This window comes from Rousettus aegyptiacus, unplaced genomic scaffold (genome assembly GCF_014176215.1).
Source record: "Rousettus aegyptiacus isolate mRouAeg1 unplaced genomic scaffold, mRouAeg1.p scaffold_m13_p_17, whole genome shotgun sequence".
NCBI lineage: Eukaryota > Metazoa > Chordata > Mammalia > Chiroptera > Pteropodidae > Rousettus > Rousettus aegyptiacus.
Window position 1 is genome coordinate 30,523,137 of NW_023416292.1, and position 18,769 is coordinate 30,541,905.

At 51.6% G+C, this 18,769-nt stretch overlaps 1 protein-coding gene across 3 annotated transcripts in view; it reads right to left on the reverse strand.

Moving 5' to 3' along the window:
- Window positions 1-18,769, reverse strand: part of PTGFRN (prostaglandin F2 receptor inhibitor) — a 66,844-nt gene that overhangs the window by 13,740 nt on the left and 34,335 nt on the right. For all 3 annotated transcript variants that reach the window (XM_036235032.1, XM_016124400.2, XM_036235033.1), the window contains 3 exons: window positions 17,788-18,168; window positions 6,236-6,661; window positions 2,679-3,098 (listed from right to left, as the gene is read on the reverse strand). In XM_036235032.1, coding sequence (XP_036090925.1) covers window positions 2,679-3,098; window positions 6,236-6,661; window positions 17,788-18,168 — 1,227 coding nt within the window. The remainder of the gene's footprint in view (window positions 1-2,678; window positions 3,099-6,235; window positions 6,662-17,787; window positions 18,169-18,769) is intronic.

Consider the following 18,769-nt stretch of genomic DNA (forward strand, 5'->3'; position numbering starts at 1 on the left):
ACAATACTATCGAATGGCTCTACTTTCCAACGGATTCAACACTATCTCTATCAAAATCTGTCTTTTTTCCAGAAATCAATGGGCAAATCCTTAAAATTCACATGGAAATGCAAGGGACCCAGAACAGCCAAAACAATCTTGAAAAAGAATAAAGTTAGAAGGCTCGCACTTCCTAAATTCAAAACTTACCACAAAGCCTACAGTAATCAAACAATGTGGTCCTGGTATAGGAACAGAAATATAGACCAATGAGATAGAACCGAGAGTCCAGAAAAAAAACTTTTAGTTTATGGTTAAAGAACTTTTAACAAGTGTGCAAGTGAACGGGGGAAAGAGCAGACTTTTACCAAATAGTGCTAGGACAGCTGGGTATTCCCATGCAAAAGAATGAAGCGAATCCCTTCCTCATGCTACACACAAAAATGAACTCAAAATGGATCATAGCCCTAATGTAAGAAGAGCTAAAACTTTACAAAGCTCTTGTAAGAGAACAGGGGCATAACGCTTCACAATACTGGGTTAAGCAATGGTTTCTTAGCTATGACACCGAAACCATAAGCCACGAAAAGCAAAAATAAATTGGACTTCATCAAAATTAAAAACTTAGGAACTTCAAGGGATGTTAAGAAAGTGAAAAGACTACCCACAAAGTAGGAGAAGATATTTTTAAATTATATCTCTGTTAAGAAACTTGTATCTAGATTCTATGGAAAACTCTACTAGTCAATGATAAAAAAAAAAAAAAAAAAGTAACATGATTCAATTCATATAAAATGTCCAGAAGAGGCAAATCTGTAGAGATGGAAAGAAGATTAGTGGTTGCCAGGGGCTGGGGTGGGAAGACGGGAGTTACTCCTAACAGATGCAGAGTTCCTTTTTAGAGCGATTAATAAATTCTGGAATTATACAGTGGTGATGGTTGTAAGACTCTATTAACATGCTAAAATCCACTGAATATTATGCTTAAAATAGGTGAATTTTATGGTATGTAAACCACATCTCAATAAAGCTGTTATTAAAATACAAAACTAGCAGAGACATGATAAGAGAGACCTGTGCCTTTGCTGCTTTTTCCAAATCCAAGGGTTCGAGTTGATGTTCACTCTTTATTTATCTAAAGGCTGAGATTAAAAGATGCCTGAAGACTATTTCACTATTAAAAGTTATAACAACATAAAATAATATTAATTAGAAAACAAACTTTATTAAGGTCTAGTTTACCTTTCATATAAATGGTAATAATTTGAATCAACAAATATCTTACATTCATTTTACTAATTCATTTAATACCTGAAGTTTTACAGGTGAGTATGAATTTATGCATTCAGAAATATCTAACTGGAACCCAGGGCGGATTTAGGGAAAACACTGAGTATTACACTCATGAATGATGATCCTTTACCTTGATCTTCTAAATAAGATTGGGGATCAAAGACTCTTAAATCATTTACCTGTCGAAACACACACACGTACACAGAGATTTGTCAGAGAAGATGAACGAATTACACCGATGAATAAGAAATATTTCTATTTGAGAATATGCATCTGTGTCATTTAAAAAAAAGTGGACCCGTCTGCCTTATAGTATAAAAACATTTTACTTATCAAAGATAAAATCAATTCCGAATCAGCACAAAAATGCCCTTGTTTTAATTAATTTTCTCATAGATGAACACCACTAACCACTATTCCTAACAAATCAGGCTGACAGATGGAGTCATCCACACTACTGGAGGTGACTTGACTGATAGGACATCTTTTTCCAGTCCAAAAGCAAGGTCAGGCTTAAGGTCAGGATACTGAGTCTTTACATGGGAATACCGCCCTGGTAAGTTGAGCCGAGGATACTGCCCATCATCCTCAGTCCTAGGGACCTCTAAGAGTGAAAGCCACAGGGCTGGATATGATTGGGTCCTAGCTCTGAAACTTCCACTTCCTCAAAGTCATTTAACCTCTCTGGAGGCTCAGTTCCTGCTCTCTTTCATCATATTCCGCCATGTTCCCTAAAGATCTTGAAATAGATATTTACCTTTAAAAAAAAAATGAGGGGCAAAATAATAATGATGAGGTAGTATGTTCGTTCACCCAAAAAAGTTGTACGGAAATGTTCATAGCGTCATTACTCAAAATAGTCAAGAATTAGAAACACCCAGATGGCCGCCGGCTGATGAATGGATAAACACAACGTGGTGTGTCCACACAATGGAATATTACTCAGTCATAAAAAGGGATGACGGACTGACACACGCAGTAACACGGATGACCCATGAGAACATTACACTGAAGTGGAAGAAGCCACGCACGAAGACCACACAGTATGCCCTGTTAGTGTGCAATGTCCAGAAGAGCCAAGTTTACAGAAAGAGAAAGCAGCTCTGTGGTCGCTGGGCAACAGGAGGTTGCAGGGGTGGTGGGGGTGGCAGCGAAGGGTGTCAGCTAAGGGGTGCGGTGGGGTTTCTCGGGAATGGAATGAAAACGTTCTACAATTGACTGTGGTGATGGTCGCACGACTTTGTGAATACCCTGAAAGCCACTGGCTTACACGCTTCAAATGGGTACACTGTACGGCCTACGAATCACATCTCGGTCAAGCTGTGAAAATAAATGAAACCATCGGATCGAAACCCCGGGGCCTCGTCTGGCTCGACCCGCTCCCACAGGCGGGGCTCCCTGCTCACCTGAGGTCTGGAAGTCTATCTCAATGGGATTGGAGAGACTGGTTGCCGCTTCTCGCCACAGGCTGCCCCTGACCGGAGACCAGGCTGTCACCAAGCAGCGGTACAGCCCCGCATCCGACACCTGAGTCTGGTACATTCGGTAGCGAAATTCGTCCTCCTGTACTTTCTCCAACACGACGCCATCCACCCGTGAGGCGTCTGTCCAGTTCTCCAGCTTCACCACGGAATCCTGGTCCAGCGAGATGATGTACTTGGTTTCGTTGGGACTTGAGAGGTCCCCGACAGGCTTCTCGGCAGTGATGAGGACGGAGTAGCGCGGTGACTTGATATTCTTGGAAGACACTTTGCAAGTCATCTCGAATGTATTTCCTGCAGCAAAGAAAGGCTTCGGCTGCCTCGCCTTCACCACGAGCACGGAATCTGCAATGAAGCACCAGAAACAGGCAATTTCCAACGGGATTAGTTAAAACGAGCATGCGTCTGCAAGGACAACGTCAAGGAAATAGGGATTTATTTGCAAATTGCCACACGACAGCACTTAAGACAATCCAGAAACTCAGCAAGAAAACCACACTGCATGACGCGGAGCCGTCTGAAGTGATTTCATGGCGCGAGGGAAGAGGGAATCGATGATGGGTGAAAATTTGGTTTCGAGGATTTTCAAGTCCTGGGGAAGTTTCACCCAGAGTGCTACTGGTGCCCGAGGATGTGAGGGGGAGCTCGCTCTTAGTGGACCGGACAAGACAGGCTCCAGGTGATGACATCTGCCTCTCTTCCCCTGAGGTTCTGCTGGGTGTAGGAAAAGTACCCTTAGCTTAAGCAGCCCGCTTGGAGGAGCAGAACGAGAGAGAAACGGGCTCTCTGTTTAATCACATGATAGTGCACCATGCAACAGATTTTCACTACAGCGACGGGAGCACCTGCTTGCAGAGCTAGTCATGTCCGCGGAGATGCTGCTTTGACATTTTGAGCCAGCGTCTCATGGCTACACTAACTACGTCTCAGTCCGTTACTCCCCGCTTCTCAGTCCCTAAGAATAACCCCTAAGCACGTACACATTAGAAGTCGCCTCTTGTACACTAGCTCAATGGACAGGCACTCAGGCAGTACGTAAATGTTTGTTGAATGAATGAATAAACGAATCAAACACAAACACATTCTTTTTATCCTTGCATGAGATGATGAAGTCTATAATCTATCTAGTTATACAACGACATTTTTACGCTGGGCTTTTTGGGAAGAGTTGTCCCACCAAACCTATTCGATTAGCGGGACATGTGTGCTACAGCGTCTCTCCCGAGTAACTGCGTCCCGAGGTTCCACTGAGCCCCTCACATTCTTTCTCGGTTCTCCTATGAGTTTGGCCATCTACTCATTACTATTCTAGGCACTGGGAACGTCCCAGTAAAACATACAGAGATCCTTCCCTTTATATGCTAGTGGAGGAAGATGAACCAAAGAAAGAAGCAAAATGTCTGGTATGGTCAGACGGTAATAAATGTTTGAGAGAAAGCGAAGCAGGGAAAGAAGAAAAAAAGCATGGACTCGGGGAGTGGGTCTCAAGTTTAGTGGCCAGAGATGGCCTCGTCGAAAAGGCATCATCTGAGTAAGGACCTGAGGAGGTGAGGGGTCGAGCCCTGTACCCGTCTGGGAAACAGCATTCTAGGCAGTGGAGAGCCACGGGCAGAGGCACACGGGGGGCGGGGCGGGGTGAGGAGCTGTGGGAAGGGGCAGAGAGCCTGAAGCAGAGTGGGTGTCGGGGAGAGTGGGGTGAGGTTAGACACTAGTGGGGGTCAGTGGGTATGGGGTGCCCAGTGAAAGGTCTCTGGGTCTTGCTCTGAGTGAGATGGGGAGCCCTCAAGGGTCGAGCGCAGAGGAGTTTGTGATGTGGCTCACATGTTAACAGGATTGCTCCAGCCACCGCGTGCCGGGGCAGAAGCCGGGAGGCGGGTGGGGAGGCGAGCGGCCTTGCCCAGGACGGAGACGACGGTGGCCCGGCCACAGCCAGACGGGGCTGGATGGGTTGGATTCTACAGCAACGCGGAAGCGTAAGGACATCAGGAGGAAGGTTTCCGTCTGAAGAACTGGAACGACGGGGCCAGAGAAGGCTGGGAGAAGACCAGAAGCTCCACTGAGCAGTGCGAGATGCCCTTCAGACAAGCGGAGGGGCCGGGAAGTCAACGCGGTGATTAGAGCTCAGAGCTCCGGAAAGAGGTCCAGGGTAGAAATACGAATTTGGGAGCCACTCGTGTATAGGTGGTATTTGCAAGGTGAGCGATCACCGAGGGAATGAAGCTAAATTGAAGAAGTCCAAGGACTATGTCCCACGGAAGTCCGTAGACTGGACGACCCCGGGGCAAATGGTCACTCTACATGACACAGACGTGAACACCCGGTGGGAGTGAAGGGCAAGGCGAGGGTCAGCGGGCTGTGCGCCCTGGTGGGGTGAAGGCGGGCCGTGCGAAGACTAGAGAGAGCAATCCAGAAAGCCAGGACAGGTGTCCAGAGCACGGGGCGCTTGGCGTTGAGAGGATGGCGATCTTTCCATCCTCAGAAGAGAGAGAGTCTAGCGCGGGGTGCGAATAACCAAAAAGAGATGGGGGCCGGGGGCATGATGACTAGGGGCCGGGGAGGAAAGGCTTACCTACACTCAGCCTGGGCTGCACGGGAGACCCGGTTCCGGGGCCTTTAAAATTCCAATGCCTGGACCACACCCCCCCTCAGGCCAATGACGGCAGAGTCCCCATGGGATTCAAAGTTCCGTATTTTTTTTTAAATCCTCGGGTGACTTCGCTGTGCAGCCCAGGTGGGTCCCAGCATTCGACACGACGGTGAAGCCGGCAGGAGTAGGGGGAGAGCGGCTGGGAGACAGGAGTTAGCGTGTTCAGGGAGGAGGGCCTAGGGGGGCCAGGCGAGGGCAAGGCGAGGAGGTGGTGCGACCTGATGACGTGAGCTTGGATGGAGCTGGACGTCTTCAGGGAGAGGAGAGACGGTTCGGAGGCCGCAGTGAGAGACAGGGAGGGTGCTGTCCCACCCGGGCCCACCTGTAGGAGCAGGGCTGGAAGAAGACGCACAACCCCTCAGGACTCAGGGGGGACAGTGCTCCCCAGGGGAGAGCGAGGTTGGCCATGTTTAATGACAGGAAGAGAAAGGGCATCCGGAAATGAGATTCAGGAAGCAGATGTCGCTGAGTTCTGGAGGGCTCTGTCTGGGGTTGGGGGGGGGGGCACGGACACAGCCCCAGAGATCTGCGGGAGGCCTGGCTTGCGACCACCCAGCCCAACACTAGTGTCAAAGGCTGACCCCATGCACACTGTGAGCACCTACGAGACGATGCCCTTCGACGCCCAGCCCAGGCCTTCCCTCCAGGATGCAGCTTTCACCAGCATCACCGCCTAACAGGGGTCCTAACAGCAGTCATTTGAGCATGTGCTGCTCATCCTAGTACACAAGGAAAGCCCGCAGGTGGCTGTGCATCTGAAAACACAGCGGGAGGACTTCGGATAAAACCAGCGGCACAAAACCGTTCACGGACAGGAATAAACTAGAGCTCCTACCTTCTGAGGCCCAGAATATGTGCACGGGTTTCGAGACGACGTCCTTGCTCTTCGCCCAGCTGTCGTTACGCTGTCTGGCCCAGGCGGACACGACACAGTAGTAATCACCTCTGTCTTCCTCCGTAGTCCTTTGGATCCGGAAACTGAACGTGTCCGTGTGCTCTTTAGAAAAGATGAAGTCCCCATCCTGGGCCCGCTGCTTGCTCCTCTCTCCGTACCCGAGCGTCCAGTCCCCGTCCATGGCCGCGAGGAGCTCGCTGGTCGCGACGTCGTCACTGCGCTGGCTCCGCCTGTAGAACCAGGAGACCGCGAACCGCACGCTCGCCTCCACGTTCTTCGCGCCCACAATCCGGCACTCCAGCTCCGTGAGGTCGTCGGAACACTCGGGGACCTTGGAAGCATTCAGGTACACCTGATAGTCCGGTTCTGAACGAAAGAGAAAGGAAGGGAGCCAGGATTAAAAAAATAAATAAATAAAAATCAGACAGCAGCGAACCGAGAATTAGCAAAAGGAACAAGAAAAGACAAGTCGTCCTCTCGTCCTGATGATGAAATGCCCGCCCTACCGCCTCCAGGGACAGAGACGGAAGTCACTGCGTTGGAGGGGAAGGGTCCCCCAAGAGCTTGTGACTGCAGAACCTGTACAACGCTGCCCCCCACTGCAGCCCCGAGAACACCTCCCAAGGCCAGAAGCCCAATGTCCCTGATCGGAGTCTTGATCTTTCCTTCGGGTTGGGGTCTGCTGTCGCTGAGAAGCTCAGGGTCCCGGCTCTACCAAGATTTTCTCTGGACTGCCAAGCAGTGCCCAGAGACGCCCCCTGGAGCAGCCCTGGAAACCCGTATCCCGGAGGACACTGAAAACGTGAGGCCAAGCAACGCTACCCCGGCTCAGGTGCCCGCCATTCTTGGAGCGTCCCAAACGCAAGGCCCTAGGGTCGTCGTGCCCCCAGAGGCTCACCCTCACTCCACTGGCCCTCTGACTTCTCCCACGGAAAACGGTGGCTAATAAACACCCCACCCTGTGTCTCGCCAAGCAGCACCCTCTTCACCCCACGTGGAACTCCCTCCCGTGGTTCTGCCACCTCGAGGAGCCCGGCTCCGGCAAAGCCTACGCGCTTAGGACCTCCTTGCCAGGCATGACCTCTGACGGGGGTCGGGGAAAGGCCGGCACACTCCCGGGACCCCCGCGGCCGCTGGCACGGCGCTGTTCCTTTCCACGTGTGTGCGAACCCCTCTTTCTTCGGAGGTGCGCGGCACCCGTTTAATCTCTCTCTGCAGTTCCGCACTTCTGCCCTCGCTGACCCCAAGGCCCTCGCCCACACTTGCCGAGGAAGCGTATCGGAACCCGCGCCACCTCCTCCCCTCTACCCCCACCGCCCTGCACGTCACGCTTAGTTACCTGGAGTTCTCCGGTCGCCACAGTCTCACCCCACTGTGGTGACCCGTTTGCGGTGGCCCTCTCTTCTTGAGTTCCCTGCAAACTTCTACTCTTTCTTCAATGTCACCTCCTCTGGGCCCCCTCCCTGTGGTCCCCAGAGTGTGACACGCCCTCTCTGTGCTCCCATAAGCCGTGCACATGCTCTTGTATAGCAGTAATCCTACCGTTATACCCTTTGCCTGAAGATCCCATCCCCAAGCTCCAAATCCACAGCCTCATATGCAGTAGGCACTCAATGTTTGCTGCCTTCGCGGTCAGGCTTTAGAAAAAGCAACATTTTTCTTCCGTAGCACTTGGCCTTCTGGGAGAAAAATCACTCGACCTAAACAGAACTTTCTATTTGCCAGCACTATCTTTATTCACATCACCTCAAACAGTTTGGTTTTATTTAATGCTGTTTTTTATTTGTGACTCATTCAGGTTATAAACTGCTGAGGTCAAAGAACTGTTCTTTTGTGATTTACGCTTCTAATGAAATATGTAACATCATGACTTCTCCCAGAATGATTCACCGGGGCAGGAAATGGAGAGAACTCAAATTCCTAATCCCCACAAATGTCATCTTCACAAGCATTTGATTGCCAGTGGGGCTGGCCCCTGCGCCGTATCGGGGAGCCAACGCGGCCCTGCCCGCCCAGGGGAGCAGGCCCTGCCAGGACGCAGATCCTGTGGAGAAACACCACGGGCTTCTGGAACGTCACCCCGCCTGCTCATCTTCCAGGAGGGTGTGCCGCAGTCACACAGCTGGGGGGTTCCTGCCTCCCGGGCAGGATGCGAACACTCCACAAGGCCTCTCTGGCGACGGCTGACCGAGGGACAAACGCCAACGGACTGCAGTCACACCGTCACGCGCGCGAGCCGGGCTACTCCCGAATCATCCCACATCTGCGGGCTCGGACCCCTTTCTCCTGTCAGATGTTGGCACAGCGGCTGGAGTGCGGACAGAGACGGCGAGGTGTGCTGAATGCATGCGGAAGGGGCCGACTTGGGCGGGCTGGGCACACAGCAGGATGGGCACTCCTCCTCGTGCCCCAGGACCAACCCGAAACGCCGCCTCACGAAGCGGCAGGAGCGGCTGTCCCTTACGGGGCCCCCACGTCGTTTCGGCACGATGTCGGGACCCTTGCCCTGAGTTACCGCCATAGCCTGGACAGCAAGCTGTGAGGCAGTAGAGAGCCGTGGTGAAGAGCCAGGGGCCTGGGGCCGGACCGTGCGCAAAACCTGCCTCTGCCGCTTACTTGCTGCGTGACCCTGGGCAGACTACTGGACCTCTCTGGTGCCTCGGTTGTAAAAATGGGGATTATAATAACAACGATCTCATACCAGTACTGCTGAGGATTGAGTTAAAATGGACCTGCAAGTACTTCAACTGGTACCTGGTGTGTGTATGCGTGTGTACACACACACACACACACACATCTACACGTACATATATACCTATACGCACACGGGTACATCTGTGAAGCGCTAGTCACAATTCCCAGCTCACGTCTGAGGAAGAAGAGCTTTTAAGAGGTTAACGACGAGTAGCACAGCCCCAAAGTGGCAGAGCGGAACCGGAACGCCTCCTCCCCTCCCCCCGTCCGGCATGTCCTCCCTCACCGTGCGGACCCCACACTGCCGTCTTCTCAACTCCGGGCTTCCTGAGCACCACGGACTGGAGTCATGACGTCACATCAGGCACGTGGAATGCCACGCCTGGCAGGACACCGCCAAGTCCCTGCCCCAGGGACCCTGCCCCAGGAAGACAGCGGCCCGGGGGCCACCCCCTAGGCCCGACTGGCCAGTGCAAGGCCAAACGCCACGGGGCGACCCGCGGGGACTTCGCTTCTGTCTCCTTGTGGACGGCCAGCTCCTTCACGCGAGACCGTTCGACCCTTTGTGTTTCCTTCCACCTCGGAGCAGACTCTCCCCGAGCGGCGCTTTGGGCACAAAGGCCGATAAAGCTGCCACGAAAGACGGTAGAAAAGCAGTGAGCTGACCGACCCATCAGTGGTCAGACCTTGGGACACACGAGCCGGCCGTCAAAACTGGTCCCGACACCAACCGCCGGGCAGCTCTCTCCCCCACCTGCTCTGCCCCGACCCGGCCGCGCCCCAGAGCTCACTCCCCGGACACTGGAACACAGCTGCTCCCCTGCTCTGGCCCCGACTCCTCCCGGGGCTGCAGACCCAGCCCCAGGCCCAGAGCTGCGTCCCGGGCCTCTCGACTCGGTCTCTCCACGTCATTCCGGCACAGCACATTCGCAACCTAGGTCACCTCACCCCCACCTGTGTCTCTGTCAACACACACACATTCACACACACACAGGCATGCCCATACGCACACATTCACACACATACTATACTCATATACACACGTTCAACACGCACAGACACACATCTGTACACAGACACATGTGCCGAGCTAAAACCCCACTCCGAGCAGCCAGCCCCTCCTAACTCTCCAGGTGCGCCCCCACCATTCAGCCTCTGGGCCACCTCTGAGAGGAGCCATCTTTGGCTCTCCACGCTGAGGGTCCGAGGTCTCACGCGATCTACCTCCTCGAAGTCCGCTTCTTCCATCCCAGGCCTCGCACATAGTAGGCCTCTATAAATACTTGTGAATAAAAGTGAAAACCTCCCTCAGCCTGGCCCTCTTTGCCTCCAGCCAAAACTATCATAGGAACCGCCCCACCCACCTCCAGGCCGACATTGCTACCGGGTCATCTGTTCAGGGGACCTCCTATGGCTTTTCCTCTCGCCTCCTGAGGTAGAAACGCACGTGCCCCAACCTGGTATGCAAGGCCCTCCACAGTGCGAGCCAAGCCCCTCTGTCCGGCCCCACCGCCCACCGCCTTCTCGCGTATGTTCTAGACTCCATGCCGGGACACGGCCCACCCTTCCCTCGGCGCCTCCTGTGCTGCCACGCTGTCTGCCTTCCTTCCTGCTGAGCCCTCCGCCTCAGCCCCTGGGACGCCTGCTCAGCAAGGTGTTGAAGAAGTGACTGGAGAAAGTCTCCCATCCCACGCCATCCTCCAGCCCCTAAGGGGTCTGTTACACCCTAGGCCCCCGGACGCAGAGAAAGGGGAGCTGCGGCACCCACACACCCAGGGACAGGAACCCCTGCCCAGCGAGAGAGAAGCTGGTCTCCTCGACCTCCACTGATACTAATCTTTGGAGGACCGTCATGCAAAGACGAACAAAAACGAGTGGATTCTCGGCTTGTGACCTCACAAAGGGCGGGTTCTCGTGACTTAAAGGGTGTTCCAAGGTCATCTGAACTAGCCACCAGCCCTGTGACTCAAGTCAGACTTAGGAAGATGATTCCGCTACGTCGGAATGGTAGGAGACAGGTGGGTTCTTATTTCTTTCTTGCTTTGGTGCACAGGTGGAGATTTTCCTTTATTGTCGTCCGACAATTTTGAAACCTGTTTGCAGAGGCTGTGCCCAGTCCTCAAGGCCCGCGAAGCACACACCTCCTCTGTGCGGCCTCTCCGACTTGACCAGAGAATGCTTCCTTTGAACTCACCTAGCCTGGGCCCTCTGCTTCTCATTCAACATAGGGTGCACAGAGACCCTACCACCCGCCAGGCTCCCTGCTCTCTGAGACTGTTATCTGAACACAGCCTTGAACTTTAATCATACGTAAGTGTGTCTTACTGATCTCCTATAGGACTCTTCAGAGTCAGGGACCACCTACCTTATTCGCCCATACGTGCTAGGCATGCAGTGCCTTGTACATAAAGGATATTACCATATGTGCTGAATTGGACAAAATTTAGTATTTTGCATAAAAATGTTCATTTATGGCATAAGCATTCCACTACTGATTACCGCTATATTCTGCTTGATCTCATCAAGAAATCAGCTAAGGCTGTAATGGTGGTTATGTTTAAAAAATGCTTATCAGTTAAAGTTGCATATTGAAGTACTTAATAGTAAATGACATGATGTCTGGGATGTGCTTTAAATTCTTCCAGAAGAGAAAAAGTGTGTGTGTGTGTGGTGTGTGGTGTATGTGTGTGTGCACACATGTGTGTGTTTGTGTGTCTGTCTGGGGGAGAGAAATGAAAATATGAATCATTGTCCAAGCTGGTGGGTCTTTCTACTTCTGTGTAAATTTCTTTGTAAATCCTATTCCAAAAAGTTAAAACCAACCCACCAACCGCACCCACACGGTGAGTGCTCTCACAGAACGCCGAGGCCAGGCTAAGATCCTGAGAAGCAGGGGTCTGCCCCGGGCCTGGCTCCCTGGGAGGCGTCTGCTCACATCCACACCACCTCCTGAGGCCACGGCCTCCAGCAGCGCGAAGCCCCCTTCAAACGCAAGACTCCGGTTTTACGTACACGGACCATGAAACTCCTTGGTTACCACTTCAAAACTGCGAATAGCTCTCAGAATCACCGGGTAATTGGTAAAAGCGGGTATTTTGTGCCTCCAGTGTGCAGGGACCTAACTGTAGATTTTTCACACAGATTACCTCCTTTCATGTCCAGGATCCTGTAAGGAAGGGATTATTGTCCCCTTTTGAAGACAGTGACACCCACTGGCATTCAGGGGGCTGGGTCCACGCCCTCCACTCACTTTCCTTGCATTCTGGCTTAATCTGCACAACAACCTTAGGAGACAGATGCTATTTTCCTGTACATGCCCAAAGGAAGACAAAAACAAAAACCAAAGCTCAGAGGACTTAAGTTCCAAGACTAAGACTACGGCCTTGTGCTGTGTGTGTGTGTGCGCGTGCGGAGGGCAAGGTGAGGCTCTGGCTCCGGGAGGACCAAACTGTAGGATCTCCTCACATACTCAGTTACTAACGCTCCCTCAACGCCTGCTGCACCCCCGACAGAGGACCAGAGTGAGGATGTCGGCCGAGGCACTAACCCTGAACCCGGTAGTATTGCAGGGCCATGTTCTAATAGCCCCGTTGCAGCTTAGGGAATGTGGGAGAACTAATTAGATGAATGGGCTACATATGCGAATCTGAGGAAACAGGAGAAAGATTACCATCTCTGCTGATGCACTGTGATTCTTTTGAATTGGGCAGGTATTTTAGAGGCAGTTGAGCGAGTTGATTAATTGCTATCACATTTGTACAGAACAATTAAATAGTCTCTAACATTAAACCGAGACAGCTACAAACGAGGACCTCTTGTTTTGGGAGGACACCTGACCCCCACCTTAGTAGAATCATTATTATGAGGCTGCATTTAGCATTAGCCCCGTCCGAGCAAGATAGTATCGTCTGAATGGGACAACTAAGTCCCACACACAGAGTGACACTTTGGAGGCGGCTTTCTTTCTGGTCCTCACTCAACTCCTCCCAGAGAAGGAAGAGAGAATTACCAGATTGGGGGTGGAGGCGGGAAAGGGCTGAGTGTGGTCAGCTCAGCGTCCCCTCCTTGGGAGCGGTGCTTCCAGGATACAAATTTCTGGTCTTTTCGGGTCCCTCTGTGCCCTAAGACAGACTCCTATGTCTTCCTTGGTTAAGACCTTGGTGGGGAACAGTATGTTACACAATGAGCCCCCCAAACACCAATAAATCATCATCGCCACCATGAAAGTGTACTGAGCACTTAAGCACAAGCACCTTGTGAAACACTGTTATGTGCATAATCACAGGGATTATTGCAGGAAACCAAGACAACCAAACCTTAGAAACCTTCAGAGCCACACCCAAGGTGACAGCCCAGGAGGCGGCGAGGCAGGATTCCATAGCTTACACAAGCTCTCCCGCCTCCAGACACACGCCTAGACCGACACAGCTAGTAAGAACCGCCTGTAAAAGTCTGAAGATCTAAATCTTACCTCCTGTAGATGGCCCAGAACTCTGAAGTCTCCACCAAGTACTTAGCAGATTAACAGCTCCTTTTCAAGAAAAATAATTACCTTCCTGGCTGGCAGGCTGCTGCAAGAGGGGCCCAGTGCTCTCTCTGGTGGGGAAACATGCAAATCAGGTTCTTAAGCCTGAACGGCACTGGGTTCTGCTTCCTCCCGCACTGGTGTCTGAAGCCCGAGGAAGCCTCCCCAATTAACGCCACAGAAGTCCGCGGCTCCCGCGCAGGGAGCTCAACCGTGAACTACGGAGTATCCAACGCTTGCCAAAGGCTGATTTAAGACATCAGATGACGAGGAGAGATGGCTTAACACGCGGCCACTTGCCATTCCTCCCGGTTCTCTATATCGTCAGCCATATCCCAAACTGGATCAACACAAAGCAACATTTGTCCTCCACCGGAACTCCGCTTTTTTTACAGAAACTCCTTCACACACTTAAGATTTATTCCCTTGGCTTTTACAGAGACTGAATATAAGAAACGTCCATTTAAACAATTGCTTAGGGCCTTTTGTAAAAAACAGTTAAAAGCACTGTCCATTATGTTATCCAATGGCCCTTAAAAAAAAAAAAAAAAAAAGCACATGATTAAATTCGGTGCCAAGAAAAAGTTTGTCTCCCTGGATGGACTCGTTTTCCTTCCTTCATCAGAGGAGAACCGGATGATGACGTTTCTTTTCGCCTCGACTTTTCGAAACTTCAGAGCCAAATTCGGTGCTCAAATGCAGTAACTAAACCACCCCAACCACCTTGCGATATCTATTCTTTGCTTTTTTTTATACTTCTTTTGATCTTACTTTATTTTTATGTCTCCTCCTTTAAATTGTGATTCATTTCTCAGGTCAACTTAAACCTTTTTTTTCCCCCCTTCAAATGTAGGACATAAATCCTCAGTAAAAGAGGCTTTTTCTTAGCCTTTAAGCAATCGTCATGTTGCTCCCAGCTGTTACAAGTGCTCTTGGACTGGCCAGGCGTACCTGAGTCGCTGTCCTGATCTCGGTCTGGCTAACACAGTGGAACAGGAGACTCCCAACGGCTTCGGCCCCTAATCCACTCAGTGTACCAGCCCCAAGACACTAAGGACAAGAATGACCCAGCCTTTAGGACTCTATGCCCTAGGTTCACAAAGCCCAACATGTCTCCCCGTAACAGCACTTGAGACGGACTTCACCTAAGATGACAATGCTGGGGACAGACTTGACCCCGGGCCGTAACGCTCTCTACGCCAACCTAAACACTCCTTTTCAAAGAAAAGAAACGAGCGTTCACCACGGTGATCAAGTCTGTTTTCCAAAGATGACTGCAGATATTTCCCGGCCACACGTCCCTTGCCAATGTGACCGTGCTACTCTACCGTCGGGAGATGGGGGTCTCTTTCTCCACCCCTTCAATGTGAGCAGATTCTGCGATGGCTTTGACCAGCAGGAAACAGCACAAGTGACATTGTGCCAGCCCCAGGGATAGCTTTTAACTGGCTGGGCACTTCCGCTTCCTGCCTCTTGGAAGCCAGCCACCGTGTAAGGAGAAGCCTGTGCTGTGGGAAGCCCAAGCCATGTGGAAAGGGCCGGAGGATGAGATGCCATGTGGGCACAGAGAGAGAGAGCGAGAGAGAGGCCCAGGAGCACGGTGACAGTGCCTGGGAAAGCCATCTGGAAGGGAATCCCCAGGCCTGGCTGGCCCAGCTGTCACCATGCACATCAGAGACCAACCCCCCGCGGGTCCTTCCTAATTCCTGACCCTTAAAATCATAAGCAATTAAAAAAAAAAAAAAAAAAAAAAACAGTGGTTTTCAGATGGGGCTAGAGACAGCACCTCACCCTTACTTAGCCCAGTGCCTGGCACATGGTTACAGTGTTCAATAAACGGTAATTACTATTTTTAATCTGCCAAGTAGCAAAAGCGAGTTTTGTGTAACACCTGCTTAGGGAACTAAATTTCTCGAGAACTCTGTGACAACATTCCACAGTCCGCGACTTCAGATGACCCATGTAAACGGAGAACCCGGCAGATCGTTTGCACCCTGCCTTTTCTGGCCACCTCCAACAGGCCCCAGGTTGCGTGTGGTGCAGGACTCACAAACATGTCGTGCACCTAGAGAGAATCCCATCATATCATGCTGGCCTGGGCAGAGAACCCAATGGGGAGGTCCTGGAAAAAGGCCTGCTGCCATTCTCATGCCCGCCTGCTTCCTGACTCGCGTCTAAGCCTCTGTACTGGTGCGAGCCAGAGGCAGAAGGAAGCAGGAGATTCAAAAGGAAGAAAAAAAAAGAGAAGAAGGTAGTCGGTGTTCAGTAGGCTCGTTAGTAGGTTTACTGGGCGCGTAAACATCTCCGAACACACCACGGGCTGAACGTCGTCGCGTGCTTTGCAATCCTAGTTTTCCGATACACATGTGTTAATAACACTACCCAAGTCTCCACCGCTGGCTCGTCATCCATCCCACCAAGGACCCCTGACATCCCAGGGCGTGCAAAGCGCCGAGCAAGGTGTGGGTCTCAGTGAGCCTCGGCGCCAGTCAGGGAAAAGCACGCCGACGACTGTCACGACAACGGTGCTGGCGCTCTGCAGGAAAACAAACAGCTGGATCCTCAGGATAATAACTGGAACTTTCCCCACAATTCCGTCTCTCCATTGCGCCTCACTTTGGAGAGCACAGGCACCAACACATCCCTTCCAGTTAAAAGAGCCCCTTCCCTCCCAGAGCTCGCGGCCGCCTGTTCTCTGCCAGGCCCTGCAGGCCCCCTGGGTATGCCGGGATCAATGCACCAGTACTTCAAAGAGGCCCTCAAATTGGAGTGCAGGCGGCAGTGTCTAAAAAAACCCACTTGAGCTGTGATTCTAAGTTGGAGGGGGAGGGGGCGCCGAGAGTCAGCGCCGAGATCTGACAGTAACACACAATGCAGTGGGATCAGCGCCGTGAGACAAATGCAGTTCCAGAGATGAAAAATCTTTGGGTGCTGACAACATCTGTTTTATTTTGAAGGTTGCTAGGGACAAGCCTAGCTGGGCCGGCATTGTTCCAGTTCAGTACTTCATAGCGAGCATCCTGCGTGGGGTTCAGACAGCAGGAATAAAAGCTTGCCAGATAAACCCTGCTCCTTTCAAAGGTATCAAAGAATCCCTTTGCTACCAGGGGTGACGAACACCCTGCCTACTCTCGCTCAGAACTGGGCGTGCCTCCCACTTACTCCCTGATTACTCCTCTTCTTCCTGCCCCCTCTGTCCCCACGTGCTGGCTCCCCATCTTTGCCAGATAAAGGCTTACTCGGAAAAAAACAGATCCACTAACCGACGAGAAGATTTCGATGCAGAGGCAAGGAAGAACTAAGTGTGAGTGGGGAGGATGTCCAGCATCAGATGAAGGAGGAAGTGATTTCCTGGACTTTGAAGATGTGTTAGTGCCCGATAATCAGAGCCAAATGCCTCCGACAGGGCTCAGCACGGTCGTGGGACAGCAGAGAGCTCAAGCTCAGAAAAGAAGTTTTATCGGCAGGCCTGTCTCCAGCTTGGTGATAATGGTATATATATCATTAGCTGGGGACCAGGGGAAGTGAGGCGCTCCACACTCCTCGACCCCATCCTGCCTAAGTTTACTGACAATTAACTACAAGACGGTAACAAAAGTTAGGAAGTCAGCCCGGCAGGACAAGCATTTAGGACAATAAGAAATGGGGAAGATGACACTGGAAAAAAAAAGAAAGGGCACAACAGTGATCTTCACGTATATGACAGATTGTTATAAATGGATGGCAAGGTGCCAACGGTGGAGAGCCACCCTCGAACGCTGGGAAAGCAGGGAGGCCCTTGCATTTAACTGGCATCTGCAAATAAAATCATTTTGGGATTCTGGGGCGTTCAGTGAAACACCCACGTTCCACTGAGTGCAGGAATTCTCTTCCTGCACTGGGCTGGAGCACCCATAATCTAGGAAATGCACAGGCAGAATGGTTGTCCCCCGCCCCCCCCCCCGCCTCCCCCAAACAGAGATCCATTTCAAAGAGCCATTCAGCAGGGCTGGCCCTGCAAATCTCACACAACAAAAGGAAACTCTATCCTCTCAAATCAGAGTATTGAAGCGACTGAGGCCACATTATCTAAACATTTCCCTGGCCTGCCAGATTCCATTTCAGCCAGTTTTGCTTTCACCCACAGCTTGGGACCCATCCAAGCTCAAATACGCCTGTCCTGATACCAAGAACGCCAAAATAATGCAACATGCACACCGCTCTGACGTCTCCGGACGTCCCGGAGGAGGGACTAAGCCAGAGAGGCTAAAGAGCCGCCCTCCAAGCCACTCACCTAGCCAGGTCACATCCACACTGGCTGGGACAGACATGGCCTCTGCCACCTTGTGCCAGCTCCTGTTGTGCCCTGGTGCCCAGAGCGCCACGTGGCAGAAATAGTGGCCGGAGTTCTCTCTGCTGACATCGCGAACGAGTAAGTGGTAGGAGCGGGCACCCACGTGACTCAGAGCGACGCGAGGAGAGCTGTGCGCCAGGGACTCGCGGTCCAGCCGGGCCAGCACGTGGGGGCCGGGCCAAGTGCTGTCAGGCGTCCTGCTGAAGTACCACGTCACCTCGGGCCGGACGTCGTCCGCTCGGTCTGTCGTGATGTTGCAGGCCAGGTCCAGCTCCTTCCCTTCGGTCACGGACACGTTCCTGCTCACCGCCGCTCGCAGGACTTGAAAATTAAAAACAAACACACCTAGGTCATCGGCGTGATGTTTTCCCTGTCATGCAGCCCCCTTTAGATCACCTTTTACGTCCTTTCTTAGGACAGTAAAGTGAGAAGGCTCTGTACGGCTGTGTGTGTTCGAGAAGTATTTATTAATGAAATAAATGAATGAAATACGCCACGTTTCTCATTTCAAAAAAAATGATAATAGCAGCAAACCCTTAACATACATTTACTATATCCCAGGCACTGTTCTGAGTGCTTTGTAAATATTAGTCTGCAAAAATACCCTGCTAATATTATCTCCATTGTACTACTGATAAGGAAACTGAAGCACAAAGTTATGTAACTTGCCCAAAGCCACACAGCTAACACGTGGCAGAGCTGGGATTTAAATCCAAGCTGTCTGCCTCCAGAGACTCCACTCTTAACTGATACGGTATCATTTGAAAAGAAGTCTGAACATCACAAACTAAAATGATGCCATCTCCTTGTGCATGGTAAGACTTGGGTGATTTTACAGAGAAAGGACAGTTCAGTTCTGACTGGTATGTATCATTAGCTGGGGACGAGGGGTGGGGTCCGGAGGCTGGAGGGTAGGAGGCGA